This window comes from Oncorhynchus clarkii, chromosome 18 (assembly GCF_045791955.1).
Source record: "Oncorhynchus clarkii lewisi isolate Uvic-CL-2024 chromosome 18, UVic_Ocla_1.0, whole genome shotgun sequence".
In the NCBI taxonomy this organism is placed as follows: Eukaryota; Metazoa; Chordata; class Actinopteri; order Salmoniformes; family Salmonidae; genus Oncorhynchus; species Oncorhynchus clarkii.
The window spans coordinates 23,118,877-23,140,421 of record NC_092164.1 but is presented as its reverse complement, the minus strand read 5'-3'; the positions used below and the strand labels follow the sequence as shown (position 1 = coordinate 23,140,421).

The window sequence follows — 21,545 nt, the reverse complement described above, 5'->3', positions numbered from 1 at the left end:
GCCCCAGTAGAGCTGGGAAGTCCCACCAACCTCCAGTGGAACTGACAGGACTAGACCCCAGTAGAGCTGGGAAGTCCCACCAACCTCTAGTGGAACTGACAGAACTAGACCCCAGTAGAGCTGGGAAGTCCCACCAACCTCTAGTGGAACTGACAGAACTAGGCCCAACGAAGGTGACCGTATTCCCCTCCGGTAATGAACGTCTCTTCCCCTCAGGGTTGAGTTGCCTATCAATGAGACCCTTTGTACTTCCCCCAAATGGGTGTTTCTCTCCCTCTCCTCTCCTCCTCCCATCACTGCCACTTCTCCTGATCCCCCATCATCAGTCAGTCTGCCTGACTTAAAAAAAGGCCTGGGACGAAAAGGGAAGGGGAAGGAGATTCCAATGAGGACAGAACAGACATGGAGAAAATCTAAATACCCAGTGGCCCTTGAGTGAAGTGGCAGGGAGGGCAAACCGAGGCAGAGGGGCATCCCAAAAGGCAGCATTTTCCCTATTTAGTGCACTACTTTTGACCAGGGCCCATAGGGTAGTAGGGTGCCATCTGAGTCGCACACAGGGTTTCCATTGACAGCGGTGAAGTGGAGGATGTCGAAAGTCAGAAGGTGAAAGGAGACTAAATAGTGAGAGATTGATCTGTTTTCACTAGCTAATGACTTGGCTAGAAGTCCTGCAGATTTCACTGAACAGTGTGTTAAAAACAGGGCAGGGATGGATGGACCTTTTCTACATTGGCTCGAGTTCAAGATCAACTACCGATACGCAAATTTAACAACATAATTTGACCAACAAAATCTGTCTGATTTAACTTACTTCATATGCTAGCTTTTGCATTTAAATATTATCTCGACCACATGTGGTTGGAACTCAACTTAAAACACAGCGGGAACACATTTTGGAAAAACTAGTCTCTGAGCTGTGGGTGTCATGACACATTTCTCATTGAAGGCTAAACTCAATCATATCTGACAACCTGTCAGCTCTATTACCTTGTAGTGGTTGGAGGTTGTAGTTGTACAGAGCCGACCCAGCGTCTGGGGTGTAAACAGAGTAGAACTGATGGTGCCGCACAGTAGCACTCTCTCTGCTTTGGCTGTGGCCCCATAGTCATGCACACACACGCACGCATGCACACACACACACACACACACACACACACACACACACACACACACACACACACACACACACACACAGGTGGGATGCAGCAAGCAGGGTTTAGGGAGACGCGCTCTCCACGTCAGCAGGACCCAAGCTTGGCCCCTCATATCACAATCAAGGGGATTCCTTCCTCTCTCAAATGATACTGGAATCACTGAGCTCTACTCCATGTAATTATGAGAGCCTGGTACCCAGGCTTGGTAAGATTGATAGTAGCTGAGTCTGAGGACAATTCACAATCAGGGTCTCAGTTGGTAAAAACCTTCACTGTTCTGTTCTTTCTTTTGAGAGTGCAGCTCAAGATTATAGTATTGTTTGGAAAACTTGGATGAGGCTACTCCATTGTAGCCCTTTACTGCAGTCAATGACCAAAATGATAAAATTATACGAACGAAAATCCAGTGTTTCTATGTCAAACCTTTTTGTTATATTTCAGCCTTCGGTGATGTATATAAAGTATACTATTGGGATGCAAACTCAACTGTATATCTGACATGGTACAGGTGTCTTCTTTGTTCAAGCCCGTAACCATGTGTGTGAGGCGTAGATTGGTTCAAGTAGATTGGTTCAAGACTACCAAGAAACACTCGGTGACCCTGATTTAGCCCACTGCAGTGAAAGGTTCAAGCCCGAGCAGCAGAATTCTGAGTGTCTTTTATTTGACCATGGGATTATACATGTCGTTAATGTTCTTTCTGTACAGTAGGCATGTTAATTAAGGTATACGACAAATGGATGAAATGAGTGTAGTGTTTGTTGTTACTGTCTCTGATGCGCTCAGTAGGCCAATGGTCCTTCTGTAGACTAATTGTTGGTGTAACATGGTTTGTCTTCCACCAAATGCTTGAGCGTGTACACACTAATTAACTAGCTAAGCAGGCCCGGACTAGAATAAGGTCACAAATCACGTTGTTCATTTATCCTTTTCTAACGACGGAATTTCACAAGTCATGGATACATGGTCTAATTATAATGACTGAAGGAAGAGGTTTTCAAACAACGTCTCACTTTAATGACCACACAATGACACAGTCTATCATACTGCATAGCTTGTCTCATGGGCAATGGATGGCCATTGTGTTGTTTGCCTCGGGATCTCAAAGCACTAACCTTTAGTTCAGGGCCAGGAAACCCTGCGGGACTTTGTGTCTTTGATTTAACCGACCGGGAAGACCAGGTGTGTTGAATTGAGGCAATCACCGAACTGATCATTTAGCTCAGTTGGTCAGGTGTGGTGCCGAGTTGAAACAAAAGCCGGCAGCACCCACAACACTCCAGGAACAGGGTTGCCTACCGCTGCTTTAGTTGATTGCTTAATAAAACGGAAATTCAAAACGGTGATTTCTCCACGGATTGAATTCCTTGTTAAAATATCCCTTATCTGATTGTGAGTTGTTGTTCCGATCTCTGTTAAGCTCATAGTCAGTTAGATGTTAGAGGCTTGAGTTTCGTGTTTGACTGTGTACTCTTCTCTCTTTGTGTGGGCGACGACTTTCCCAGGCTAAGCACTTTATCGTTACACACTGCTCTATTTGCCTGGGTTTTTTGTGCCCCTGCGATTGGTATTCAGCCCCTGAATTACAGGGGTCAGGGGTGTCCTATTGGGAATGTGTAAGAGAGGGAGACAGAGAGGGATGGCTGGAGAGGGTGGTGGAGTCAAGTCACTGCAGCAGCCTTAAGAAAAGACTGGCCCCAGCCTCATCCAGGCCCCTCAGCCGACAAACAGTGTGTGCACAGGGCTTGTTCAACAATATTTGCCAGAACGTTAAAGAGGTTTTGAATAGTCTAGTGTGTGTGACCAAAGGAAAGCTAAGTGGGATGTACAGTGCCTTGCGAAAGTATTCGGACCCCTTGAACTTTGCGACCTTTTGCCACATTTCAGGCTTCAAACATAAAGATATAAAACTGTATTTTTTTGTGAAGAATCAACAACAAGTGGGACACAATCATGAAGTGGAACGACATTTATTGGATATTTCAAACTTTTTTAACAAATCAAAAACGGAAAAATTGGGCGTGCAAAATTATTCAGCCCCCTTAAGTTAATACTTTGTAGCGCCACCTTTTGCTGCGATTACAGCTGTAAGTCGCTTGGGGTATGTCTCTATCAGTTTTGCACATCGAGAGACTGAAATTTTTTCCCATTCCTCCTTGCAAAACAGCTCGAGCTCAGTGAGGTTGGATGGAGAGCATTTGTGAACAGCAGTTTTCAGTTCTTTCCACAGATTCTCGATTGAATTCAGGTCTGGACTTTGACTTGGCCATTCTAACACCTGGATATGTTTATTTTTGAACCATTCCATTGTAGATTTTGCTTTATGTTTTGGATCATTGTCTTGTTGGAAGACAAATCTCCGTCCCAGTCTCAGGTCTTTTGCAGACTACATCAGGTTTTCTTCCAGAATGGTCCTGTATTTGGCTCCATCCATCTTCCCATCAATTTTAACCATCTTCCCTGTCCCTGCTGAAGAAAAGCAGGCCCAAACCATGATGCTGCCACCACCATGTTTGACAGTGGGGATGGTGTGTTCAGCTGTGTTGCTTTTACGCCAAACATAACGTTTTGCATTGTTGCCAAAAAGTTACATTTTGGTTTCATCTGACCAGAGCACCTTCTTCCACATGTTTGGTGTGTCTCCCAGGTGGCTTGTGGCAAACTTTAAACAACACTTTTTATGGATATCTTTAAGAAATGGCTTTCTTCTTGCCACTCTTCCATAAAGGCCAGATTTGTGCAATATACGACTTGATTGTTGTCCTATGGACAGAGTCTCCCACCTCAGTTGTAGATCTCTGCAGTTCATCCAGAGTGATCATGGGCCTCTTGGCTGCATCTCTGATCAGTCTTCTCCTTGTATGAGCTGAAAGTTTAGAGGGACGGCCAGGTCTTGGTAGATTTGCAGTGGTCTGATACTCCTTCCATTTCAATATTATCGCTTGCACAGTGCTCCTTGGGATGTTTAAAGCTTGGAAAATCTTTTTGTATCCAAATCCGGCTTTAAACTTCTTCACAACAGTATCTCGGACCTGCCTGGTGTGTTCCTGGTTCTTCATGATGCTCTCTGCGCTTTTAACGGACCTCTGAGACTATCACAGTGCAGGTGCATTTATACGGAGACTTGATTACACACAGGTGGATTGTATTTATCATCATTAGTCATTTAGGTCAACATTGGATCATTCAGAGATCCTCACTGAACTTCTGGAGAGAGTTTGCTGCACTGAAAGTAAAGGGGCTGAATAATTTTGCACGCCCAATTTTTCAGTTTTTGATTTGTTAAAAAAGTTTGAAATATCCAATAAATGTCGTTCCACTTCATGATTGTGTCCCACTTGTTGTTGATTCTTCACAAAAAAATAAAGTTTTATATCTTTATGTTTGAAGCCTGAAATGTGGCAAAAGGTCGCAAAGTTCAAGGGGGCCGAATACTTTCGCAAGGCACTGTAGCTTACTGACACACAGAGACAAGCAGCTGCTACTGCACCCAGACTACAGAACATGTCAAGGGATGTGACTGAAGTTCTTGGCCAGGGGTCTGAGACTAGAGTGGAGATATCCTCCTGGCTGAGACCTGTTGGCTGTTGTAATGTGTGGCCTGGCCTGCTGCTTAGTGCGGAAGTGAGAGCGACAGCAGTGAGCGTGACATAGGCAGAGCTGGAGCAAGAATGGAGCAGGCTCCCGTCGCAACGTCGAAAGAAATTCGGATGAAAGAAAGGCAGTGGAGGAGCTGGGTCAGGGGAGTGATATTTGGTCCTAGTCAGAAACACTAGTCTGGGATTCACAGGCTAGTGAGGCTACAGGTTTCACAGACTCCTGCCGCCATCTCTCCATAAAAAGCCTGGCTGTATTATTAAGTCTTTGTTTTTTCTGTTCATGCAAACTCTTTTGTGGCGATTTTCACATGTTAGGGAAAAAATACTTGAGTAAAAAATGTTTTGGCATTGGTCATCTTTAAATAAAACAACAGACGTTCCTCATTAACTGTTAACAACAGCTGACGTGTGGTGCAGGCGAGCCTCTTTTTAGTGCCAATAAAATAGTACGTTTAGGGTCTTTATGTTTTTTAACAGAGTTTTGTTTCTCATTAACATTGTGTGTTTATTGTCTTTACTCTGTCCTGTTTGTTTGAAAACGTTCCACGAAGGGCATTAACTCTCTTTATTCTCCTGTTCCTTGTCAAGGTCGTTGTTATGACCTTGGAACGTTTCCATTCTATGTTCAGTTACGTTCATACCTTCTCATTGTAGACTTGTGTGATTTTCTTCTGCTGAGAGGAGAGGAGCAGAGGACAGCACCGAGCGGAGATCTAGGAGGGGCAGCCAGCTGATCTCTGAACCGTATTAAAATTATTTGGGCATCACTCGCCCCGTCCTGGGGGTACCAGCGGGAGTTGCGTTATAGGGTGATCTGGGAACGCAGGGAGCAGAGAGTCAGAGGGGTCAGGGCCACAGATCGTTATCTGTACCTGCCATGCACACTAGGGGCCTCTGGGACCCGGCCGGCGCCCCACAGAGCACAGTGCAGGGACAGAACTTGTGTGAGTCAGCATTCCAAGGCCATTCCTCTCACTTTGTAGTCTGACAACATGACGGACAGGCCCGTCCCCACGACACAGGAAATGGCCCCACTCCAGCAGGTCTGCACAATGCCACAGAGTATTGTGATTTAAGAGGAGTGGTTATTTGAGGGTATATGCTTTTGTCTCAAGATGGCCAACGCTTGTTTTTACCTTTCCTCTCTCTGGTGTCTGAGCTTTATTTAGTTTTAGAGACTAGCAACAAAAAAAATGCAAGCTCTGGTGAAAAAACATATGGCTTAAGAAATGTAATTGTGTGTTCTAGAATAAGGATGGTAACTTGACTGATTGATCGTATTGTCATTGCTTTTCAATTGAAGAGGCGATTTAGTCCGACAGCCACAGCGCATAGAGATACTGTAGTGTTCAGTAATGCAGTCTTCTAGTGGGGTTCTACCACAGAGTGGGCCTTTAAAGCTGTTGTGTGAGTGACTCATGCTTGAGTCATATTCCCCCTCTGAAGTGTTCGTCACGGAAACATGCCCGGGGTTCTGTTTTTATTGGCCGAAAACACCATAAAGCAAAGCACACCTGACATTGAAAACTCCAGCAGACAGACAGGCAGGCAGGCGGCACAACAACAATGCTCCACAGCTGTTTTAAACACAACATGCTAAAACAGAGGAGCGTTGCCGCTGTAACTAACTGACTCCCTTCCCCTCAGCAGATCACTGTCTGTCTTCTCCCTAGTCTTGTAGCAGTGGATCTATCTGACCGGCCTCTGTGTGTCTTTCTCCCCTGTCTGTGGGACAGGCGTTTTCCACCATAGTGATGTTTTGTCACCAGAATAATAGGCCTCTTTGTGTGACTGCGCAGGGTGGTTGAGTGGGTGCAAACCAAAACAGGCTCATTAAAAGTGTAGGCCAAGTTAATGCAGCATTAATAATGGTAGGGGGTGAATTACGGGAGGGGATAATGGGGGAGAGAGGGGTTGAGGGGTCGGGGAGGGACAGGAGACAAAGAGTAGCCAGGACTGGGTCACCTAAACATGACAGAGTGAAGCAGCTCCCAACACCCACACCATGATGTGGCCACATTCACCACTCACTGACCTATTCCGGAAAAGTGACTTCATCTGTGAAAACGGAGGATATTGATCTTTCACAATGGAAACTCACATTGACAGGTGTTCATAAGTATGACAAAACACATCAGTAAAATGTGACCTGGGCCCCTGTTTTTAAACATAGGACTCGGATGACTTTATATAAGCCCGCTAGAATCAATCACACATGAAAATGACTGCAAGCTGCTATTTTAATTCCACACGCGTACTTATTAGCCACTAATTCCATCCACATTTCTCACGTGTCAACAAAAGGCTTCACCACTCGGGGGGGGGGGGGGCACGTTGTCAGTAGCGTAGCCCTAAGAGAGCCCCGAGGCAGGCAGAAGAGGCAGCATGGGCGTCCTGAGCCAGTCAACCCAGTGGACCAGTTGGGGGATTGGCCAACCCTGAGCAGGGTTTATTCTATCACCCAGACAGGTCCATTGTTCACACGCAGCGGGGGAGAACAAAAGGCGAGCGCTCTGGAGAGTTCAGGAGGCTGCATGTGTTCACCTGATTCACTGACTGGGTCCAATCCCCCCATGGGGGAAGCTGTGTTGGAATGTCCCGGTGCTTAGGCCCTCACATCTATTAGTCTTTGGGTGATAACATTTGTTTTTACATCTGGTGGAGCACCGCAGCAGGCCCTCTCACTTTCTCATCGTCACACACACACCTCTCCACACATATACACACACACACACACACACATGCAGAGACACTGGGTTCTAATGGGACCATACTGTACAGTGCATTGCCTAATCTGGACTGGCCTGGAGGACTAAAACCACATTTGATGGTAAAAAAAAACATTCCAACTCTTAATGCTATTTCATCCACTCAGGGACATTCCCACAATTATACAGAGTGGAATCCTTTCTGTGTCTGTCTTTAAGTCAGCGTATACTTACATCAGGTGTTGACAGTCCTATTGCTTTTCTGTTATACAGGCAAAAATAAATCCCTCTTGTTTCAGGTCCAAACTGATCCCAGATCTGGATGGCGTAATGGGCTCACTGGGATTAATGGATATCCTGAGAGGAGAGACCTCAGCAGTGAAATTAAAAGCTTTTCTGTTTTACTAGCAGAATGACAGGGGAAATTAGCCTCACTCAAACAGGAAATACCTCCAGTACAATCTGCCTGGGGTCCTAACTACAAAACAAACCCCATGCCAACTGCTGCTCCACACAGGGCCTCGTGCTGCACGGCACTCTGGGAGATGGCAGGGGAACAAGCGGCTTTAGATTTTCAGATTGGCTTTCGGAATAGCTCTCAGTAGCTTCTCAATTTAAAAGCTTTGAAAATACAAATGGATTCTAAGGAATTACACCGAAAGCTCCTCCGTCCTCCCTGTTACTGGTCAATTTTAATTGTTAACCTCAGTGTAATATTTACGGTACCCCCACCATGAGCTGCGGGACAGGGAGTGGGGGGGGGGGGATATCAGAATTCGTCAGCTAGGTCCTGAGCCACCTACCAATAACCTCCATGCATCACTGTGCAGAAGGTGAGCATGCTGCGTTGTGCCGGTGGCTGCCTGGCTGGTATTAACAAACATCCCGATGGGCCTCCTCTGTCCTCCTCCACGGCCTCGCGACAAGCACCGTGTTGTTAGCATGCTGTTTGTGTAATTTAGGTACTTAACGACCGCAAGGGTCTCCCAGAGACTGATTAGACCGTGGATGTAATCGCCCAGCAGCATCACACCATCGACTGCAGCTCTGATTTATCACCACACCGCTTAATAGCGCTGCTTAACACACAGGTTTGTCCTGATTAAGTAATTACCTTAAACCAGAAGTTTATTATCTGTACGACTGAGCCCGGTGATAAAAAAAAAGGAGGCTGTCGAGAAAAGCCAAGGAAGATTGTGTACCTGGTGAATGAGGGACATAATTAAAATACAAGTCATTAAATATGGAGCTGCCGCGGCTGTCAGAGTGCTGCCCTGCTAACATTCATTTTACCCCACTGGAACACTTTACAGGGGGCGGGTGGGATTATACCTCACTGAAGGGTGTAGGTACCGGCTGAACGGAGGCCCATTAGATCTGCAAATTAAAACAAGGTCCTTGTTCATCTCAAACAAAAGGGGGGAAAACTTTTTTGTGGAGCTCTGAAAATAACACGAGTGACTGTTTTACGGAAAAGACTGTGACCATGTCAGCTGATTAATGGTGTTGTGTGAAGTGGCGCCTCGATGAGGTTGGATCTCAGTCTGAGAGTATTCTCTTTCCATGGTGTGGGACGTTAATAAAAAGAGGGGGGAACTAAATAATGGAAGCTGGGACTGTTTATGAATGATGCACCATTCTTCTCCTCTTCTTCTCCTCATTGTATACAGCCCTGTCGGTGGTGGACGGCTGTAAGCCGGAAATAGCCAGCGCTTCCTGCCTCCTCCTCCGCGCTTCTCTAAGCTCCTCTCCTGCTTCCTAGTCTGATCCCTCTAACAACGCTAAAATAGAACCAGTCTTCCAACAGCCCTGTCCTTTCAGTACTTTATAAACAGTCCCTTCTGACTCGGAGGGACGCTGCCCAGTATCTATGACCTGTCAAGTGAAATGTGCAACTCTGTAACTTCTGTATTTGCAAACAAGGAAACGGTCTTTGTGACACACATCCCGTGACCTTTACTATTGCTGCCTAGCGGTTTGACTTCTCGCTGTTTGTTTGTCCGAGGTACTTTACTGCTGGTTGTGATGTGACGCAGGTCCCCTCTCGCTGGCTTTCATACAGGGATGTTTAGAAAGAGCTCCAAGTCTTCCCAAAAATGGGACGCTCCACTACAACGAAGCCTTTTCAAACAGGCCAACAGTTGTGGTCGCTACAGAAACCACTCTGTGGTGGTGGGTGGACAGAGAAGCTCCTATTTCAGCCCAGATTACCAGAGGTCTTCTCTGTGAATGCTAGTATAAGACGTTTGGCCTGGCTCCTCTCCGCCCACATTGTCCTCTGACCTCTGTGTCCTTAGCTTATACAAACTGCCCTCTCTGTACAAAGAACTTGTTCAGCTCCTCAGGAGTGACCTGCCTGCCCAGCACTCTCTCCATTAAAGAGGTGTGGTCAGGAGAGAGACAGAGGGGGACATTAGCTTCTAAACTCCTCACTGAATTCCATTTGATCACCCTCAGGCCAGAGTCATCCAGGGTTGCTTTTGAAATCGCTGCAGTGAAACACAGCAATGCTGTTGCAGTTGACGCAGCATAGCGTTCACTTCAACAGGTTCTGGATGGAGAAACAATCTCAGCCAGGGAGTTTCTTGTAAAACATAAAGTAGGACCAGCAGCTGCGGGGTACGGCCTGGAGAGGGATGCCTCCTGTTGGTTTGGATCCTGGACCGACCGGTGCCTTAGTATGGGGGGGGGGGGGGGGAGTTCCCGGTTGGAGACGGTCCTTCTCCTCGACCGTCTGCTTTTGAGGCCCTCAAATTTGTCTTGAAATGCCTTACATCAAAATGTTTTATAAAAAATGACCTGAGCCTCATAAAAGCTACATTTAATTTCTTGCTCTTTTTTTTTCAATTTTCCATGCGTGGCCAGCTGTGCTCTCTTGTGTTTCCGGACATAAATAATACAATCCCTGTGTCCCTGGGTCTGGTTTTGGTTAAGAGACTGTAAAGCTGTTTTTAAAGCCGTTTCATGCTAACCATAATACAGTAACGTGACATTGAAAAGTACCTTAAAATGATCTGTGTGTCTTACACAAAAGTTAGCGCATCAGGTCTCTTCCAACAGCCCTGCTGAGAAAGGACCTTCAATTACAAAATATTGACTGTATTTTGTAAATGTACTAATATATCTTAAGTAAATTAAACTAGAATTGATTTAATGTGTGTTTCATTGGGCTCTGTCTCTGAGCCTGTAATAACCCTGAATAATGATTTCTCTCTCAGCTAAATAATACTGTGGCATTTCGGGAATTTGATTCGACTAGACTAGAGTGTGACTGAGTGAGTAGCTGGGTACAGTATACTACCCTGTCAGTGCTGTCTACAGAGTCTACTGTCTACCACCTGCTCAGACGTCTGATGAGGGCCGTGCTGTTACTGTTTGAATGGGTAGTTGTTGATGCAGGGGGCTAGAAGAAGAAGCCTCTTCCCAATGCTGTCAGGCCCGGTTTGCGTCGGGCTCCAGTTCTCCTTGATGCAGTCCATCATCCCCCTTAGTTCAAAGACTGACTAGCTGCAGGTCTTTGTCAAAAGCCCAGTTGGAGGTCTTTTATGTTCAAGATGTAGGATTTCTTAGGATGACTTTGATTATTTATTTATTCCACTCCTCTTGTGCGATAGTGCCAATATTTTAGGCAAAACTGCTCAGCTTGCACTGAAATTCATGTTGCTTTATTGTAGCCGCGTTTTGCCTTTGAAACGAAGCTTTTGAGAAGCCCAACTCTTATTTTTAAGTCTGAACTATTTTTCTCTCCGTCTCACCCTCTTCTTCTCTGTTCTGCAGCCCCGCACCACGTCTTCCCGACGTTCCACACGCCCATCCCGATTGACATGCGTCACCATGAGGGAAGATATCACTATGAACCCCACACCCTACATGCCATGCATGGGTAAGTCTTCTTCGGGCTGGTCTCTACTGTATACACAAGCTGTTTACACTAATACATAGCAATTAGCTATTAGATAGCCTTGTTTTAGCCAACGCTGCATAGCATTTAAAGGGCAACCTTCCATCTGGAAGGATGAGAGCGAAAGTGTTGCCCAGATTAAATATTATTATCTTTAAAAAGTACAAATGACTATCCAATGTCAGTTAATTTTTCCTCACATACCTCATTTCCTATAACAGTTGATGATTATGGGGGACAGCTTTGCTTTTTGCCAAGTATCAACCTACTAGCCTGTGGCAAGCCAATACACATCCTCTTTCCATTAGTTAGCTGCTATACAGTGCTGGATCCATCACAAATGACATGACGCACACACACACACACACACACACACACACACACACACACACACACACACACACACACACACACACACACACACACACACACACACACATACACACACACACACACACACACACACACACACACACACACACACACACACACACATATACACACACACACACACACACACACACACACACACAACCTTTCCCCCTCTACCAACAACAGTCCTGTACATTCATTACTGTGTTATAGTGGTCCTAATCTGTTTGGTCCCAAGAAAACAGCATCATTACACACCGTACACACACCGTCACACCGTACAGAGGTCTCCAGTACAGCATAGTAATTGGTTCTATGACGGTTACATGTACATTCATTCAACTTTCAGGTTACTGTGCCGTCCGTTGGATGATTAGCTTGGTTAGTAGTGGCCACGATTGGTTTGGTAGCAACATCTCAGTTCTTTCACAAGGGAAATTGAACCATAACGTTCTTTGACTTTGCTATAGTAAAGACGTTACCTTTATCTTAAAAACGATAGTGGTAAAACACAAAAAAGTCAATCAAATTCTGGAAATAGTGTTCGGCTTCATTTCCATTTCAATTCAGTAGATTTGATGGTGATACATACTGTTTGCCTGGCTTCAGCAGGGCTATTTATCACAGCACCAGGGAAGTAGAGGGGGTAGAAAAACCTGTCTCTACACACGGCCACCTTGATTAATGTGATTTGATCTTGACAGTGGACCCCTAATTCATCAAGACCTTGATCTAGCTGTCTTTCCCCGTGCCTGTGCCAAATTCACTCTAATTACAGGAACATTGCACAGCAAATTAAGTGTGGTGTCATTTGTCGAAGAGACGCGGCAGTCAGGCCCACTTTATTATACGCTGGTGGCTGCGTGTCAGAGGTCCCCTGCTTGATTGCCGAACATGACATCTCCATACAGTCCCCTTTATCATTGTTTGCATATAACATAATGAGAGGGCTGGTTATTTTGTCACAGCTGTCATAAAGTGGGGAGGAAGCGGCGGCAGTGAGAGGAAGTGGGAAGAGGAAGAGACACTCTTCTTCTGAGGTTTTTCTACTGTAATAGAGGAGAGATTTTTAATCACTGTCAAATGAGAGGACAGGAGCAGTCCTGGGCTCAAAGCAGTGGTTCAGCTAGAGACAGTGAACAGTAGGGATGGGGATACTAACCTCGTTTGCTGTGCCGGGTAGCTATGCAGGAGCTTGGACTGAAGCTATGATATAAACCACCACGCATGGAGTGTGTGCGTCGGCACAAGCTGTCCCGGCTTTCATGACACTATGACAAATCACGGTTGTTCTAGAAACTTCCCAAAAGTTATTACGAGTTTAGTTTTCCACCCGAAGACCTGTTGTAAGAGACAACCACAGCTACAGCATAGTTAGGTACTTTCCAACGAATTACAATTCAGAGAGAATATGATGTCTTTTTAACATGCATTATTCCCAGAGAGAATCATTTTTTACTTTTATCACTATGATTATTCAAAAACAAAGTGCACAAGTTGTGGCCCAAACATATATTTTTGCTCCCATGCTGAGTATTCCAGACTAGGGGGGGGGGGGGGAAACAACACCCTGCCTCAGTCTGCCCATTATTATCTATGAGGAGGAGGATTGCGTTAAGTCTACCAAACAGCCCAGGGCTATAAGAACAGATCAAGTCACTGACAGAGGCTGCCAGTGAGTGCAACACTCCCATTAATATCCTAACACTGTAACTTCTGGCTCTGTTGCTCTGTGACTTCAGTTCTAACGACTCTATAATCGTTGTCTCATTCCCATTTCCCATCTGTTTGTTTCGAGCTGTCAGGAACAACTCTGCAGAGATTACTTGTTTGGTTGATTGGTAAAGTCGTTGTCAGCCCAGAAGGTACATATTTAAGAGACTAATCATGTAGTTTCTTCCCATTGTGGATCGCTATGAGTCAGGCAAGCAAGAATATTTATAATGTCATTACAGCAGTACTGTTTTTTTTACAGCTGTAGTTTTAATGCTACAGGTTGGCCAGCATTCCTAGTAGGTAGCAATCAGTGGAGGCTCCTCAGAGGAGGAAAGGGAGGACCATCCTCCTCAGTGAATTTAATAAAGTAAAATGTTTAAAACATTTAAAAAGTTACTTTTTAGATAAAACTATACTAAATATATTCACATGTCAACAAATAATTGATTAAAACACTCTGTTTTGTAATGAAAGTGAGAGAGAGAGAGAGAGAGAGAGAGAGAGAGAGAGAGAGAGAGAGAGAGGGAGAGAGAGAGGGAGAGAGGATAGTTTGATGAATTTATTTCCACCGGGACCCACCGGTGTAACTGCTAAACTGCTTACTGACTATACACTGTAATGTTACTGCATATTTGTAGCGGGTTTACTAACACATTAGTTCTATTAGCTATGTTGACTAGGAACGTTACTTTAGTTCAAATGGGGACTACGTTGTAGGCTGTGTGTAGAGGTTATGATATGGTTTGGCTTGGAAAAGTTTTTTCGCCTGATCACACACAGCTGATGTGTTGTGCATTGAAGTCCACAAAAGAAGGGAAAAGGTGAAAGGAGGAGAGTGCATAGAGGTGAGAAGGAATACAACAAGGATGCTATGAAAGTGAACTGTGTTTAAGGTGATCAGGGGTGTTGTCACGCCCTGACCTTAGAGAGCTTTTTATGTCTCTATTTTGGTTTTGGTCAGGGTGTGATTTGGGGTGGGCATTCTATGTTCATTTTTCTATGTTTTGGTATTTCTTTGTTTTGGCCGGGTATGGTTCTCAATCAGGGACAGCTGTCTATCGTTGTCTCTGATTGGGAACCATACTTAGGTAGCATTTTCTCACCTGTGTTTTGTGGGTAGTTGTTTTCTGTTTAGTGTTCTGCACCTGACAGGACTGTTTCAGTTTTGTTTCTCACTTTGTTATTTTGTTCAAGTGTTTAGTGTTAATAAAAATCATGAACACTTACCACGCTTTGGTCCGATCCTTCTTCATCAGACGACCGTTCCAGGTGTAATCATTATGCTGATTCTGTGGAAAAAAGAAACTCTCGTTTGCCACTGTTGGACTAATGATTACACCGTAGTTAAACTCTCTCGACCTGTGTGCACCTACCTTTGTGTAAAAAACATAAAAATAACGTCCTCCCTCATCATAAACAGCACTGACTGCCACTGGTAGCAATACTGAGCTGACCAGAGTCAACAAAGGATGGTTGTGTCCACAGAAATAATGATATGTTAACATTCCGTTGTTTCAGACCCTCTAATCCAATGAACTGTTTGTTGTAAGTAATTTCCCCCTCGTTCTGCATATGTGGAACTGCTGAAAGTATTGCATGTTAAATTTAAGCCCAAACCATCCATATCATGTTGCAGTCCAGGCCCATATAAATCTACAGCAGTTCATTCTAGCCCTGAAGTGGACGATGTGATTTATCTAAATCACAGCTCCAGCCCTGAGGTAGCTACAGAGGAGACACCGTCACATTGTAATTAATCTCTAGTGTCGCTCACCGCAGCGGCCCAGCGCAGGTACATGACACACACAGACAGGCACTCACAAACACACACACCAGCCATACATGCACCACACACACAAAGCATACACACACATATAGTTATCCACACCTCATTATACAAATTATATGTCATATTGAGCACACTTTAAATCCAGACAGCCTATATAAAACCACTGAACACTTACAGTACAGTAGAATTAGGTAATGTCTGCGGAGGAGAGGTGTAAATTAAATCATGTTCAATTACCCAAAGTGTTTCAGACAGAACACTAAGTGGACTAATTAGAACAAGTATACATCTGCTCCAGCTTTAGCGCTCTCTGTTGGGACTATCCTTGTCTCATCGCACACTAGCGACTCCTGTGGCGGGCTGGGCGCAGTGCATGCTAACCAGGTTACCAGGTGCACAGTGTTAGGCTAGCAACTCGTCGGTCTAGTCCTGCATTGTGCAGGATGCCTCCTGCTCAACATGCCTCCTTGATCTCACACCCGCCGGGCGCCAGGCCAGCGGGTAATGATGAAACCATTCCACTGGAGGGCATTTGAATATTGTATTAGTTATGCTCTCTCTACATCCAATCATTTTTTTTATATATATATATTTTTTACCCCCTTTTCATGGTATCCAATTGTTAGTAGTTAATATCTTGTCTCATCGCTACAACTCCTGTACAGGCTCGGGAGAAACGAAGGTCGAAAGCCATGCATCCTCCGAAACACAACCCAACCAAGCCGCACTGCTTCTTAACACAGCGCGCATCCATCCATATGTCGGAGGAAACACTGTGCACCTGGTGAGCTGGTTAGCATGCACTGCACCCAGCCCGCCACAGGAGTCGCTAGTGTGCGATGAAACCCTCCTTAACCCAGACGACGCTAGGCCAATTGTGCGTCGCCCCATGGACCTCCCGGTTGCAACCGGAACCCAGAGTCTCTGGTGCCACAGCTAGTACTGCGATGCAGTGCCCTTGACCACTGCGCCACCCGGGAGGCCCTTTACATGCTATCATTTCTCGTTTTTGCATGACTGCTGACTAAAGAGATCAATATTTATGTGATTCATATTTAAAAGTCATTAGTAAATAGCTTACTGTAACCCCGGCAACCCCGGGGTATTCTATGACAAGGTCTTGTCAGTTCATGCAGATGATGTGTTAATAGTTAATAGTGGTGCGAGGGTTAATGACGTTGAGGCATTTTAAATATCAATCAGATTGTTATCTCCATCAAATCAAACAATTGGTCGTGCTTCACTCGTGACGCAATCACAATGTATTGCTGCAATAGAATACGACCGTCGGTTTCCCTTTCGCGTCACAATGTTACATGGACTACATGACCAAAAGTAGCTGGACTCCTGATCGTTGAACATCTCATTGCAAAATCATGGGCATTAATATGGAGTTGGTCCCCTCCTTGCTGCTATAACTGCCTCCACTCTTCTGGGAAGGCTTTCCACTAGATGTTGGAACATTGCTGCGAGGACTTGCTTCCATTCAGCCATGAGCATTAGTGAGGTAAGGTACTGATGTTGGGCGATTAGGCCTGGTTTGCAGTCGGCATTCCAATTCGTCCCAAAGGTGTTCGATAGAGTTGAGGTCAGGGTTCTGTGCAGGCCAGCCAAGTTCTTCCACACTGATCTCGACAAACCATTTCTGTATGGACCTCGCTTTGTGCACAGGGGCATTGTCATGCTGAAATAGGAAAGGTCCTTCTACAAACTGTTGCCACAAAGTTGGAAGCACGAGTTCCCTTCACTGGAAGAGTTCCCTTCACTGGAACTAAGGGGCTTAGCCTGAACCATGAAAAACAACCACCGACCATTATTTCTCTTCCACCAAACTTTACAGTTGGCACTATGCATTGGTGCAGGTTCTCCTGGCATCCACCAAACCCAGATTCGTCAATCTGACTGCAAGATGGTGAAGCGTGATTCATCACTGCAGAGAACGTGTCTCCACTGCTCCAGAGTCCAATGGCGGTCGAGCTTTACACAACTCCAGCCAACACTTGGCATTGTACATGGTGAGCTTAGGCTTGTGCGCGGCTGCTCGGCAATGAAAAGGCTTCCAGAGGCAGTTTAGGACTTGCTAGTGAGTGTTACAACCAAGCACAGACGGTTGTTACGTGCTACGCTCTTCAGCACTCGGCAGTCCCGTTCTGTGAGCTTGTGTGGCCTAACACTTTGCGACTGAGCAGTTGTTGCTCCTAGACTTTTCCACCTCACAATAACAGCACTTACAGTTGACAGGGGCAGCTCTAGCAGGGCAGACATTTGACTAACTGACTTTTTAGAAAGGTGGCATCCTATGACGGTGCCACGTTGAAAGTCACTGAGCTCTTCAGTGAGGCCATTCTATTGCCAATGTTTGTCTATGGAGATTGCATGGCCCTGTGCTTGATTTTATACACCTGTCAGCAACAGGTGTGGCTGTAACATCCAAATCCACTAATTTGAAGGGGTGTCCACATACTTTTGGCCATCTGTTTGGCTCTCTGGACCTAGTAGACTCCTTCCCATGGTACAGGTAGGTAGACTCAGGGACATGAAAAGGTCTGTGGCTAAAGGCCCAGAGCGACAGACTGAGCTATAGGCAGACAAGAGCATTTTGCAACCAGGTTCCAGTCCATAATATCAGATGGAAGTTTTAAGTTGCCCAGTAATCTGAAGGCTTTCTGTGAATGGAATATCTGTTTCTTCTCAGGCCTCAGACAGAGAGCCTTTTATGGTCATCCGTTAGCTAAGGCCCATGGCAGAAAGTTGGCCCATGGCAGAAAGTTGGCTTTGAGACAAGCCTTGGTCGTCTGGGGGGCATTTACTGGAAACGGAGTGGACTCACTTTGGGTCAAGCACGGACCAACCGGCCCCTGGAGACAGACAGTACTGGGGATAACTGAGAGATTGAGGTCAACCTGGGTCTGTATTCAAAAAGCATCTCAGAGAAGGAGTACAAATAGACAAAGATTCCAGCTTCAGACACTAAACTGTACAATTGTTTCTCATTGGGTAACTAGAGAAACTCTTAAGCATAAGGTTTTGTGAGATTAAGTTGTTTTCAACCTTCTTTAAGTCTTCAGTCTGGGTATATCTATATTTGAATGGGAGATCGTATAGTGTGTAGTCTAGCTTTCCAGACTCATGGCTCCACCCCCAGTGGCTGTAGGAAGAGACTACCTGGTGTGTGCTGCTGTATCCTCTGATCTTCAGCCTGTCAGAGGATCTGTCTGTACAGCTAGCAGCAACCAGGCAGGAGACACACCTCTCATTGACATGCCATGAGTTCCTCACTTCCTCCTCTCCGGGTCAGGTTAGAACTCATATCAGGCACAGTGTGACTATCTTCAGTATCATCCCTGTCTGGGGTTAAAGGAACAATGACAGATGAAATGCTGAAACCAGCTACAGTGCCAGAGCCAGACTAACATCTTTTTATGTTGAGGGTTGAACCGTCTATCTAGCTGTCTGTCTGTCTGTCTGTCTGTCTGTCTGTCTGTCTGTCTGTCTGTCTGTCTGTCTGTCTGCCTTAGTGTGACATCAGGTAATGCCGTAGGGATGTAATATCATTACATTGCATGGTTGCGTTCCACACACACAGTCTGCTCTATGACCCCATCTCTCGCTAATGTATTTCCAGATCAAAGCCCTGATAGGATGAGGAATGACCTGCGTCCCAAATGGCACCATATTCACTATGTAGTGCACTGCTTTTGACCAGAGCCTATAGTTCACTAGGGGATAGGGTGCCCTCTGGGACGCAGACCATGATATTAGACGTGATCTCATTCTCATTCCAGTCTATATACACAGAGCAAGGAGACAGAGCGTATCAGATTCACCTTAGATTCATTATTCAGGCTTAGACCTGGCTGGCTGACACACTTGGCCTGCCTGCAGAGTTTATACAAATGTATCAGGTGTGTGTGTGTGTGTGTGTGTGTGTGTGTGTGTGTGTGTGTGTGTGTGTGTGTGTGTGTGTGTGAACGAGTGCTCTGACTGCATTGTGCAGCACGGTCGGCACCACTCGGTAGTATCAGATGGGAAAATGGTTAGGCCTTAGGCTATGTCATGTAAGGACTTAGGTCAGGTGAGATACAGCAAAGGTCCAATTGTTTTACTTTCATTTGTAACTGTTTTTCTTCCCCTTGTAACTTTAAGAAGATCACAGGAACTTGAGATTTCTGGATAAAAGAAACCGTTCAAAGGTTTCCGTCTGTCACAAGAGACAAAATACGTCATGAACCACAGTGTACATGAACTAAGATGATAACGCACTCTCTCTCTCTCCCGCTATCTCTCTCTCTCTCCATCTCTTTCTCTCTCTTTCTTTCTCTCGCTCTCTCTCTCTCTCGCTCTCTCCCACTCTCTCTCTCTCACTCGCTCTCTCCCGCTCTCTCTCTCTCACTCTCTCCCACCCGCTCTCTCTCTCTCTCTTTCCCTCTCTCTCCCTCTCTCTTGCTCTCTCTCTCTCTTTCCCTCTCTCGCTCTCTCTCTCTCTCTCCCTCTCTCCTCCAGTCCCGGACTAGGTGGCAGCCCGGTCATGTCAGACATCTCTCTGATCCGTCTGTCCCCCCACGCAGCCGGGACAGGGGAGTCCCCCTTCAGTCCCGCTCACCCCTACTTCAACCCTCACATGGAGCACTACCTCCGCTCCAATCACAGCAGCCCAACCCTGTCCATGATCTCTGCGGCCCGCGGACTCAGCCCTGCAGACTGTGAGTTCAACTGCATGTCTAGATTGTGCAACATCCAAGGTCATTCACTGCCATGAGCATCACCTTACTTTGTGGATCCCCACCGAAGGAATTGTGTCATTGGTCTATTACTGAAACCTTGGTGGAGAAATGAAAGGATTCTAACTTCTGAGGATTACGCAATTGTTTTCAGTGTGGAGAGGGGATTTGCGGCTGTGATTGTCAGTAAACAGCATGTTTGAGTGGGCATACAGATTAGGTTAGATACGTAGAGCCGGTGCTACAACGTTGCGTGAATTAGTCTTACATGCGACATATTGCTTTTTGTGAAGCTCTGACCTCCCTCTTCTCACCACGTGTTCAATATACCAAGGGGGTTATTGGAAAGCCATGGAAATTGATCAAACTAAACAGTCCCCATGGAACTCCCCCCAACTTTCCCCCTTTACCTCAGAGCGACGTGATGACAACTCTTTTTCAGAGCTGAATTACAATAACGGGTGGAGGCGAGAAGCCAGAATAGGAAATAAATCACCGTTTACAGTCTGTCAACAGTAATGTGGTCTTGCTTTTAAAGTTAAATAAGCAGTGCAGGGTTGGAGATCCCGCGGTGATAAAGCTATGGGAAAGAGGGAGAAAATGAAGGTGGCTATTTTTGGTTGAGGGTATTTCAAATAGGTGGTTCGGAGAGAGAGAGGAGAGACGGCCTTGGATTTCATTGAGAGACGGCAGACGTTTAGTTTGACGTTTGATGTTCCCACGTGACCCTTTTGGAAAACAACTGTTATATCTTCTAGGACTTTTTAATAGGACTACCTTGTTTCAGGATGGATTTTGTTCTGAATTTGTTCTGAATACTACTAATGGAAATGAAATGGTTTCAGGAAATTCTCTTCTTTGTCGCGGGCCAACACATAGAACAGAGGTATAAACAGGCAGAGGTTCTGCTGCTCTTTTCTTATTGTCGTTTCTGCACTACATCACATTAGCATGACATTAGCATTGACAGGCCTCAGGATTCCTTTGGGCCCAGTCTGCTGTGTTCTATTCGTCATTCACATTCTCTTTCTATGGACTTCCTGTTCATTTGATTGAAAAAAAACAGTTGGACGGCGGGGACGGCTCAGCTCTGCTATGGCCTTCATCGGACTGCTTCAAACGACGTGTTCCTCATTGTGCTGATCCAAAGTGACTCCCTCCATTTAAGTGGTTATGTGATCCAGGAGAGAGAGAGAGAAGGAGAAAATGAAGGTCTGGTTCTGCTGTATGTAGTCAGTACAAGCACACGTCTGTTCTCTTTTAGCGCAGCACGGCCTAATTGTGTCTGAAAGATCACTTCCAGTGGGAGAGGTGACACATTAGGGGGAGCGAGAGAGAGAGAGAGAGAACGAGAGCGAGAGGGGAGTCCTGGTCTCTTCCTCGTCTGGACCCTGACCCAAACCATAAACTGAGCAGATATTTCCTCCTAAATTCCTGGAGAAACAGATGGACTTTGGAAGCCTCTGGGACAGAGTACTGCTATTCAACAGCAGCTATAGGCCATATCCCACTCTTATTGCCCCTGACACTTTTAAAAGGGCTTTACTGGGTGTAGTTGTTAACAGAGTAACACTGTAGGATT

The 21,545-nt window shown here is 45.6% G+C and overlaps 1 protein-coding gene across 1 annotated transcript in view; it reads left to right on the top strand.

The window, feature by feature from the left end:
• Positions 1-21,545, top strand: part of LOC139372534 (zinc finger protein GLI2-like) — a 78,754-nt gene that overhangs the window by 15,047 nt on the left and 42,162 nt on the right. The window contains exons 2-3 of the mRNA XM_071112272.1: positions 11,242-11,347; positions 19,746-19,945. Coding sequence (XP_070968373.1) covers positions 11,242-11,347; positions 19,746-19,945 — 306 coding nt within the window. The remainder of the gene's footprint in view (positions 1-11,241; positions 11,348-19,745; positions 19,946-21,545) is intronic.